General features: G+C 36.7%; 2 protein-coding genes across 2 annotated transcripts; both read right to left on the reverse strand.

Annotated features, from left to right (window-relative positions):
• Positions 1-204: 204 nt before the first annotated feature.
• LOC140798421 (zinc finger CCCH domain-containing protein 18) lies at positions 205-4,405 on the reverse strand. The gene is made up of 4 exons (XM_073152240.1): positions 4,204-4,405; positions 2,926-3,234; positions 1,627-1,687; positions 205-1,369 (listed from the first exon to the last, which is right to left on the reverse strand). The coding sequence occupies exons 1-4, from the start codon at positions 4,333-4,335 to the stop codon at positions 363-365; spliced, it is 1,509 nt and encodes a 502-aa protein (XP_073008341.1). The 5' UTR covers positions 4,336-4,405; the 3' UTR covers positions 205-362.
• Positions 4,406-5,252: 847 nt separating this feature from the next.
• LOC140795041 (AP2-like ethylene-responsive transcription factor At1g79700) lies at positions 5,253-8,845 on the reverse strand. The gene is made up of 8 exons (XM_073147403.1): positions 8,510-8,845; positions 8,348-8,430; positions 8,189-8,197; positions 8,014-8,102; positions 7,848-7,921; positions 7,711-7,761; positions 7,079-7,155; positions 5,253-5,981 (listed from the first exon to the last, which is right to left on the reverse strand). Exons 1-8 carry the CDS (start codon positions 8,674-8,676, stop codon positions 5,467-5,469), a joined length of 1,065 nt encoding a protein of 354 aa, XP_073003504.1. The 5' UTR covers positions 8,677-8,845; the 3' UTR covers positions 5,253-5,466.
• Positions 8,846-11,613: the final 2,768 nt, after the last annotated feature.

Raw genomic sequence — 11,613 nt, forward strand, 5'->3', positions numbered from 1 at the left:
ATAAGAAAATCCCAATAAAGGTGTTATTAATTATTAATCACGGGGAGTTGCAATAAACGGAATCATTATATTACATGTGTGATCTTAGAGAGAGGTGGGAAAAGGTTCCTTTAGCTAGGTTTACAAATTACAACCCCAATGCGGATTCAAAGAGTCTGGCTAGAAACAACATTTAACAATTTCCCTCACCCAGAAAACGACGACTGAGAAATAGGCCAAAAAATCATTCTTATATTAGGGTTGAAAAAACCACATGATGAATGTCCTTTACCAAGAAACAGGGGAAGAAAAATATAATACAGCAACAACATCTTGGCTGTAGTAGAATGATAGTGCTACTGCCTTGTAAAAGAGTCAAAACATTAGAATTTTAACCACTTTTTCTCTCTCTCCTTGTTGACAACTGCATTGGAGGCCGAGGCATGAGTAGCTTCAGCACCCGCCAGAGCCTTTCGAGTCTCATTCAATTTCCGGAAAGCTGCTTCATGCACCGCCTTATCATTGCGGTTCCGCTTCACCATCTCTTCCAGCTTCTCCACCCGATTTCTTAGTTCTTTCACTTCATCATCGTATGCAACCAAGGATCGTCTGTCCTCTTTCTTGCTAACCACATCAGCCTCACCAGAACCCCTTTTGTGTTTACCATTCGAACCATTAGCAGCATCTTGCCCTGCAAGCTGGTTATTGATAAAGCTGAAAACATCCGATGTTTGTTCTTCTTCAGCTTTGGCAGCTCGGACTGCTTCTGCATATTTCTTGTCCCTCTTTCTTTTGCCTCCCCTACTGCGTTTTTTCCCCTGATCTCTGCTGTGTTCAGTCTCACTAGAAGCAATAGCATGATCAAGAGACTGCTTCGGTGGGAGTACCTTTACAGGGACTGGATCTAGCATACCTTGGCCTGATGCACCTAATCCCATCCCTTCACGATAACCCATGCTGGCCATCATTTTGGAAGCAATGCCGCGTGTGTGATGCTCCCACATTGCAAACACAGCAGTCTCTGTCTGAACACCTCTTTGTAATGTTGTGGCTTCCAAAAAGCCTAGACCTTGATTATCTCTCCCATCCTCTTGATCATCCTCTTCTTCACTGGATTCAGATAGTTCTGAGCTAGATCCATCTTCATCCTCATCACTCATTTCAGCGTACTCAGACATAGATAGAGCATCACAGCCAAGCTCAGCAGAACTCCCATCATCTTGGAAGACAACCCGACCAAGCTTGAGTTCATCATCCCAAGACTCAAGCTCAGCTTTCTTCCAGATACCAGGGTAGCGTCCGGAGGCTGCCAATACGCTGGTGCCTACTAAGGATTGTTGCCATATAATGGGAATGTACTGCCTCAAGGATGAAACAGGAAGAATAAAACCTGACAAGTTAAGTATGTATTAGATGTGCATAGACATCTTCCTTTTAAAGCAAGTTATTGTGACCAAGTAACAAGATACAACTATAAATTCAAGATTACAGTATCACACATATGTCAGTCATTACAGAAGAGGAGCCATAATTCAATCCTCCATTTATGATGATTCAGATTATTTTTAAAGTAAGAACAAATGGATAAAAAGGCAACCATCACATTGCCACTCAACCCAATCCTTAAATTGAATAACAGAAACATACCATGTGATAAGCGGCAGTTACTACCAAATCGACATCTTTGCTGTAGAAAGAACTTGCACATCTGCACTACGGGTGGACTTATATTAGTAAGTTCTTTAGTTGTATAGAACCTCCAGTGTTCTAAGCAAGATATCCACTGGAAACAAGAATGCAGCGCAGCTAAACTATCCAACAACAATTCAACAACTATGAGCCCTTTGGAGTTTGGAACTTTGTCATGGGCATAATAAAGGTGGGCATAATCAATTACAGCTGCGGATACCACTCAGATGCAGTGAATACAATGATTATAAAGGTAAAGGCATAAGAACAAACAATTCCTATGCCCTGCTCAATGATCAGATTGAATTAGTTAAGACGAAGGTGCTCTACATGGATGAATCTTACTGTGCTCTTTGGTTAGAAATCTGAGATTGGTGAGGCAAGCTTGTGAGAGTTCGTGTTAAATATTACTGTCATCCAATGGGTCATTTGAGCATGTTTAACACCCTGTTTGGATAGAAAGAATAGCTGAATAATTGCTAGAAAGAACCAGAACCACTAAAACATGCTGATAAAGGAGTAAGAAAGTAGAATACAGCCAAAAGACTACTCTAATAAGGGCCCTTAATGTTTGATGAAATTCATGACAACCGAAATGATTATCTTCAAGAAAAAAATGTCACTATCATGAAATTGAAGGAGATTGAACTACATAGCTAGGTGACAAGAGCAACATGGTGTCAATGGATTAATTGTCTCATGAGGATCAGTCTGCCATCCAACCTTCTCAATATATTATATTGTGTCATGAGGATTAGTCCGCATCCAACCTTCTCTAGTTGATATCTTTCAACACCAAATTTCTATCTCCAAGTGAACCTTAAGATTAATTGAACCATACTCTCAATGAATAGTGCTACTCAATATAAATTTTGACCAAGAAATATAATTTCATATCTATTAGCTATCAATTCTAACAGGTTGTGTAATGTGACAGCTTTTTCCTTCTTATGAATGTGGAAATTACTTATTAACTACATCTTATACCTCTCATTGTGTACAGAATACCGACACTGACCATCTGAACAGGCAAAAAAAAGAAAATGAAATCCTCTTTGCAAAGAAGATGATAAAAAACCGTAACTAAGCATAACAGAGAAAAAAAGGAAGAGATAGGACACATTATGATGAATAAAAGGTGGTGCTTTATCACAGAGATCAGCTGATCGAAACCGTTCATTATTGACCAATGTCTTGAAAATGGAAATTATAACATACAAATAAGAAGATGAGAAAATGAGTAAAATGTGGACATACCAGCATTTTTTCAGATGTAGGTGTAAGAAATGAGATCCTTGCAGTGTTAGCACCTTCAAATCCTACTATCTGTCCATTATACCAGCGCCCATCTGTATGGCGGAATCTACACTTTGACCCAATAGAATGTTCTTTCGGTTGCAAAGGTTCTGGTTCAAATTCTCTTGGATCCGACAGCTGAGCCTGAACAGAGGAAGCTGATTCTTGACCTGGAAATATTGCGTCCATTTTCTTCAGTAGTCTTGAACGTTTTAAGTGAAGAAGCCCTTCCTCTGTATCCTTAATAGCTGAAAGAAGCTCTTCATGAACCTTCATAATAGCAAACCCTTAGCTCTCTATTCATGACGGAAAATAATATTGTGCACAGAAGATGTAACTCTTAGAAATTTTCTCACAAGCATGTTCAAGCATGTGCATAGCACCACATAAGTAACATGCATAATTAGATACAGAAGTTTTACACAAAAAAAAAAAAAATTCCGATACTAATCATCTATCTTCTTACTCAATGCATATAATGGAATAAAGCACACTTTCATATCTTTCAGGTGTGTGATATTGCAAAATGGCTGTACAATAGCTTTCATATGCCTCCTAACAGCACCAATGCCACTTCAGAGTTCAGAAAAAACTTTACACAAACAAAAACATCTCAAAGAGTTGTTCTAAGTGGGCTCATCCGATTTTTTTTGTTTAGTCGCTCTTGTCTTATAATGTTCTTGCAATGCATCTTAGTTATGAAAGTATTAGCAGAGAGAAAAATGGTGGATCTTGTTTGATTTATGTGTTAACTCCACATGACTGACATATTTATCTTCAGCCACAGCCATTTTCAATTTTGCATAATATTCTACTGAGAACACTTATTTATTGGACCTCACGATTTGCGTTTCCAAGAGAAGATGCTTTATTTCACACTGCCCCTATATATCAAACGTTCTCATCTGTTAGCTCTTGGAGTGTAGAAACAGGAGCAAAACAAACTTCAATAAAAAAGTAATAACAATTCAAGACAGATATTTGGCATCAAAGTACCATATCAAATAATAATTCCCGGACCATTCCATTACTGCACTATTCGTAAACAATAGAACACAAATCAGGTAAGGTATTACCAATCTGAAAAACTTATTATTTGCCCAAGGACCGGCAATTCTAAGCGAAAACAAAGGAAACCGATCCATAATGCGAATCCTATGGGGGAAAAGGAATATAAAATGAATCCCTATTTCAGAACGAGGAAAGGGAAGAGAAACCCTAGAAATAGGAGAAGAATACCGCGAGCAGCTCGGGATTGGAGGGTTCGACTGCCAGGGCTTCGTCCACGGCAGCAAGCGACGACTTCTGCTCCTCGAGCTGCTGCTCCAGTTGCTGCTCTATTGCCACCTCGTCGCCTTCTTCTCCCGCCATGGATATTGAGATCGATCGAGAGAGAGAGATAGAACGAGGGAAACTATATTCTGGAACTAAGAAGTGTTGCGAGGCGGTATACCCGGCGGTGATTAGGGTCGGAAATCCTTATCGGGCAGGACCAAATGGAGAAGTCAACAACCCGACCCGATTACTCTGACCTTAATTTCTACTGTTGCAATTCGGATCATAGTCGATTTGGGCCTTGGGCCTTGGGCCAGGCTTGGAGTACAGATAGGCGCTATTTTCTAGAAGGCATTCTTCAATATACCACTCTAATTCCCAATGTATTCTTAAAAAAAGAAATATCTAATGTTAATTCTACAATAATGTAGTCAGTTTCACTCTCTTTTTATATCCCATACTGGTTTCCTAGAACCCCTTTAATTATGGATTTAAGATCTAGAAAGTTATTAAGAAATAGATACGTGCCCATGTTTCATTTTTCAAAACACATCTTATTTCTCGGTTTGAATATAAAAGAGAATCATTCACTAAGATATTAGATTTCAATTAGATCGTAATCTATCCTATTTGATTCAAAATAGATTCAAATCTATCTTTTATAACTCAAAAACGATAAGAGACTACTTCAAACCTCTTTCTCCGGTCAATATAAATATCTTTTGTCCATGATATACTTAAAAATCAAACTGAAATCTTTTTAGTTGCTTTCTAACTGATTTAGAAGGTAAGCAGTACAAAATCTAATTTTATAAAAGTAGGTACACATGGAAAGGAGGGAAAGGATCAACTAAATATACTCCTCTTTATTGTTTAACTTCACACGACCAATTGAAGAATAAACTGCCAAAGAGCTCCATGAGATACAAAAAGGAACACCTTGCATCAAAAGATGAATAATAACCAATAATTTGTACTGTTATTTTAGAAAGAATTCCTTTCTACATAGCTAGGAAACCAATAAACCAATCGTTAATTAATTAATTAGCTCGTTTCTTTCTTCCTTGCCATGCAATTAATCTCCCTCTCTCCCCCTCTAAATTTTCTCCTATTCACAAAACTGGAAGAGCAAACGAAGCAAAAGATCAAACTGAGATAAAAAATTAAAAAAAACACGAGAGCGGGGGGTGGGGTGGTGAAATGAACTCGATCGATCACCACTGTCTCTCATGCATCGAGCTCGCACTGGAAGATCGACGACACAAACGCGTTGAGGTCCCCGAAGATCGCATCCTCACCGTCCGCACAGTTCGCAGCATCCTCGCACTCGAAGTACGTTTGTATGTCATCCGGGAAGCTACAATGGGAGGGTCTACTCTCGCAGTTAGGAGGCGGCGCCGACGAGCTACTGCTCGCCTCCGACGTCCTCTCCAGCATCTCCTTAAACTTTGGCGACTGGAATAATAACCCGAGTGCCGACGAGGCAGTGGCAGCTCCTGGCCTAGCCTGGGGGAGCTGAGAGATCTCTCCCATGCCTTGTTCCTGTTGAAGGAAGTTCGATTCTAACTCAATGATGGGGTTGTTCGACATTTGATCAAGCACCGAGTTCGCCGCCGGGTCGGAGTCGGGGTTCGGGCGCAGCCATTTGATGTAGCGGCTGAGGTCGAAGTTGGTGACCGCGTTGAGTCCCCGGTACTCGATCGCCGCCATGTCGTACGCCGTCGCCGCCTCTTCTTGTGTAGCTGTTGTGCATAATAATAATTATTATTACTATAGATATATAAAAGTAAACAAAAATTATTATCATTCTCTTAACAGCAACCAGTTAAGCGATATATAATATTTACATAAAAGAGTAGAAGATTCTAAATTTTTAGTAGGGAAACAGGTGCACCTACAAAAATAGCCAGGGTATGGGCGCTACAAATCGATGTAGATACTTGCTTATTAATTGTGCCAAAGTTTGGTAGATGCAGTGGCATAAGAATGGCTATACAGAGGACAGTTGGAGGTTGGTGTTAATAGTTTCTTCTCCCAACTAACAGGAGTTTGACATGTCATTTCCTGCAGAGAATATATATCTAAACTGAAAGAGAAAGGAGTGTAAATGGCATTAGAATTTGGTAGGCTGCACCACCTACATAATCAACACTGGACCTCTCTAATTACCGATTTACCCTCGCCAAAACATCGCAGAGTTAATTTAGGATTTTATCACATAAATTATGATTCGATCGCATATTTATGAATCGAAGATAAATTGTACGCTTTTATTTTTCAGTGGTCGGTATGGGAGTAGACATGTTTGGGTTGAAGGATTTAAGAGACGGCAGAGTTAGATGATCCAGTACAGTTTGGATGGTCAAGGGGGTCATTTGGGTCATATTAATAAGTAGGGCCAATTTGAGAGGGACCCCAATGTTCTCAGATAGCTTTGGGGTTTAGGGGGGATTCTAATAAATTAAATTCTCATGTTAGGAAAGCCAAAAAGAACATCAACCTAAGTTAATGAATAGATCTAACAACCGACGAGAATATTAATTGCACATCTCAAAATGCATCTTATACTTAACATGTTAGACACGATGATTCTCATGTTTTGAGGTACCAGTGTTGATATGTATATATAAATTGACCTCTATAGCACTTGTTTGTTAAACCAATTGGAATGTTTATATTTGATGAGATATTAAAGATGGATCATAAGGGTAATGCTTGGTTTCTAGGGGTATATATATATAATTTGGGCATCATTATTGTGTCATAACTAACATTCTTGGCTTGGTATCCGTCTAACATCCATCTAACTAGAGAGGGAGAGATAAAAAGAGAATCATACCATAAGTTCCAAGATAAAGATACTTATTGCCAAATACTCTTCCAATCCGAGCTTCCCATCTTCCATTATGGTGATGCCTGAAAAAGATTAAGAAATGGCCAATGTATTTCTAAGGTTATTTTTCAGGAATAACAATTTACATCCGCTATATTTTTTTTTTTTTTTTTTTTTAATTTTTTATGTAGAGAAGCATAATTGTCACTTGACTAGTGGAGACCAAAAATATTCTTATACTCCTAAGTTTTAATTTATAAAGCATAATTATTTGTTTGCCCTGAAACGTTCGTTCTTAGATTTCAAAACTACCCATAAAAGGGATTTAAAAAAAATATTACATTTATTACTGAATTCAAATTAGTTGTGCTTCTTTCACAATTTTTTTTTTCTTTTGCTTCATGAGTATTAATTTCCTTTATTCTGACTTTTTGAACCTTGGAAATATACAAACAGTTGGTAGATTTGGCGGCTGAAATGGAGGGATAGCATCAAACTGTCACCATTGTCTCAACTACTTTTAGTTATGCTTCCACTCCAAATACATCTTATAATTATGTAAGCAAAATACAATTGAAAAAATACTTCAAATTGTTCTTTTTTTAAAGTAAATTTGATTAAAAACTCATAATTATTACCTTGCAACACCTCTGTACTTTGAGACTCCTCTCGAGAACCCACTGCTTTTCCTGTGAATCCCAAAAGCGAATGGAGCGAGAGATTCATGCATCAATACTTTAAAAAAAAACTTGTGAGGAGAGAACTCATTCACTACCTTCTCAAGGATCCAATGTATTCTTCCCTGGATTGCCCTTCCATTTCTTTCATCTCTTCTTCGTACGTAGATGCCTGCCATTAATTCCTTCAGAGTCATTAAAAAAGATCGGATCAAAACGAAGAGAAATTGTTGCAAAAGAATTCATGAATTAAATGAGTTGTACAGCGAAGTTGAGAATAGTTTCATGGCCCCAGTACTTCAATGCAGCCAAGTCGTATGCGTGAGCTGCCGCTTCCTCGTCGTCGTATGCCCCTGAATCAAAAACGCCAGAAATTTCAGCAAAAGAGAGCTCGAGAGAGATTTCGCAAATAAGTTAGTTCTTTGAGTACAAGACTCACCAAGGTACACTGCATCCGCATTGGATTTGCCCACCAAGAATTAATTGGAAGAAAAGGAAAGAAAAATGTCAGAAATTTATAGAAAGATATAGAATTAAAGCGAGCAAGTAAACGTAGAACAAGGATTTTTCTTCTTCTTTTTGATTTTTCCAAAGAAACCTTGTTTCCCTTTCTTGTTCTGCGACTCGTTCCAGCAATTCTTATCCCATAGATGAGCCTCGTATCGACCCGTCCATCGGTGCCTAATCGAAATCGTGAATTAATTAATTCTTAGAGAGAAGAGCGAGGGGTTGTGGGAGGGGGGGGAGGGAGGCAGCAGACCTTGTGACTCCTCTGTAAACGGAGCTACGTTGTAGAGGGGCATCTCTGGGCACGCTTTTCCTGGTCCTCTTCATCTTTGCGGCATTGCTACTCCTGGGGGTGTTAGGATTGCTATTGGTGGACGCGACGGTGCTGCCACTGGTGGTGCTGTGCTTGTTCTTCGCCATTGTTGGAGGAGATGAAGAAGGGGAAGAGGAGGAGGAGGGAGTTTAAAGAGAGAGAGAGAAGGGGAGCTTGTGGGGCCGCCAAAAGGGATGTCTCGAAGAGAGCTATCTGCTACTTGCCAAATGCTAGAGAGAGAGAGAGCCGGCGATCCCTTGAGGAGGGAATTTGTATCTCGTCTCTCTCTCTCTCTTCTCTCTGTTATTGGCCGTCTATAAGCGGCTCTTGTCACTAGTTAATGAGATCATTAGCACGATGGTACCGCAAAATTTGTACCATAGGATTCATGGGGGGGAAAATAACAAATTAGTCCTCATATTTTGCAACTATTGCGAATTACTACTGCGGCTAATTGGGCTCCCAATCTTGGTAGAAGGACGGATAGCGTAACTACACTCATTACAGCCTATCTACCTGTGCTCCTTTCTTTCAAAAAGAAAAAATTTAGGGCCTTTTTGCAAATATCTCACCTTATTTAAACCTTATTCTAAAGAACCACCTCCAAATTTATTAAAATTTAGGCAACTTATAATTTACCTCTTCATCATTTGGCTCAAAAATATTAATAATGATTTATTAACGTCACTAGTTTTTTTTAATCACGAATAAGTAACAAAATAATCAGATTATTTTTATACCTATAAATTAGATTATATTAGTTTGAAATACAAGATAGTAAGTTGAAATCTTACATCTATGATTAGCTCATAAGTGATACTTTAATCATATCCATGTAATATCCTAAAATATTTCATGGAGGTTCTATTTGAATTGGCAGATCTCCCCTTGGAGGTCAATTACTCTCATTAATTTTTCAATTAATTTATTTTAAAAGAAAAAGAACATAATTTTAAATTCATTAATTGCAGTAACCAAATTTGGAATACCAAGTGCAGCTTGACAGGAATTAGTTGCAACGCTCAATTTGCCACCAATTGAAACAACTCCATTTGATTTGACTTTTACCATGAAAACAATATGTTAGGAAAATTTCTCATCTACCGCATATAAATCGATGCTATCTTAGATTGGAGAGGAAAAAGAAAAGTTGTTGGATGTTTTCTTTATTTTTATTAATTTTTTTTTTTACTTAAGAATTCCCTGGCACCAAGGGATCCATCCCCCAATCAAAAAACTTAGAAGAAATATTAATTTCAACAAGTTTTTCCTTTTGAGAATGTTATAAATAACACCTTAGATTGGTAGATAGATAGATAGATAGATAGATATCATTTAATCTTATGATCATATAACTTAATTATAGAACCAAATTAAGGCTTCAAAATAGCTTAAAAGACGAACCAAAACATCAAATCAAACATTAAAATAGTGAGATAAAGGCAATTTAGGAAATGTAAAGATATAAGTTATAGTTAGATGAAAATTTCTAATTTTCACTTGAGGTTATTTGTAAAATGATTAAAATATAGAGTGTTATTTGTAATTTTCTCTTATTCTTTTTAGGATTTTAACATAATTGCTACTACATTATTTAAAATATCATTATTACATACACTTTAAAAAATATCAAATCTAATTAATCATACTTTAGATTTAAAAAGAATTAGTTCACCCTTGCATAAATTATTTAAAATAGGTGAAAAAGCTTCCAATATTATTCCAAGTACTATAGTATTAAGAAAAATATTTTTTTTTATACGAGACAAATTGGAGGGGATAAATATATTACATTCTAAATTTAAAAAGAAAGAGGATATTTTAGCTATTCACATATGTTTGTTAACTTTAATAATACTTTACTAGCAATATTATGTTAAAAACTAATCATAATGGGGATTCTAATTTTGGTGAAATTCTAATATTTAAAAAATATATAACGATAATTATGATATTTAAAAAAAGATTCCAGCGGCAATTATATAAAATACTCTTCTTCTTCTTTTTTTTCACTACCGTTATATTAGTCTAGTTTCTGAGAAACACTCACATAGGGGATATGGAGAGGTAATCAATGGTCCAGAATTTGAAGCTATGATTAGGGATAGAAGGTTGAGAAAGTTGACTTTGGGAAGTCTTAAACTCAATAACTTAGATGCACATACACAAATAGAAAAGAGAGAGAGAGGGAGAGTAATGCTCATCATACTTCAGAAGAAGGATTATAGTTTAAACACTAGAAACATAATAGAAGCACAACTGTAGATTTAAGCATTCTCCATCTTCTTTATGCATGGCAATATAAAGGATGTGGACTTTAATACAAACCATAAGGTTTAGTATTATATCATTTTGCAAGCTTGCCTAGTATGACTTAGTATAGATATAAATTTTAGTATAAATAAATTGAAACCTGCTGATCCTCTACTAATTCTTTGTAGTGTTAAGACTATCAAAACCGCAGCAGTGATGAGTATAATATCATCATACAACCTTTTGACTTATTCGAGTTGACTCTACTTAGTTTTCTGTCAAATTTGTTGAGCTATAAGGTTGTGGTTATGAACAATCTAAAAATCTAATTGTGGTCCAGTAAATCAATTGTTCCCTGAGTTGGAGAGCACTACATAGAGTGGCTGTAAGTTATCATATGGCCTTTTCAATCAATAGATTCACAAAAGAAAATTTTGAATATAGAACAGCTTTAGGTCTCCTCAATTATAGACTACCAAAAAGTCTAAGTGCTCATCTTACTATTAATTTAATCTCTTATTTTTTTTTATCTAAAAAAATAGTAAAATAGTTTTTAAAGAGTTTGAAATTGATCATGTGACAGACACATTATATTGTTTTAACTAAAAATCTAACAGAAAAGCTAAAGTACTATTGATAACCAAACAATTCTTCAACAATTTCGTGATCCAAATTGTGAAATCTCTAGTAAAATGAACATTTGCATATAAACTGAGTGACTCTTAACAGGCTAAAGAGGTATCTACTCTAAACTTAATTTCTCTAAAGACCCAAATATGAGTTCTTTTTTT

The sequence above is a fragment of the Typha latifolia genome, chromosome 1, assembly GCF_019914945.1.
Source record: "Typha latifolia isolate L0001 chromosome 1, TyphaL0001v2, whole genome shotgun sequence".
NCBI lineage: Eukaryota > Viridiplantae > Streptophyta > Magnoliopsida > Poales > Typhaceae > Typha > Typha latifolia.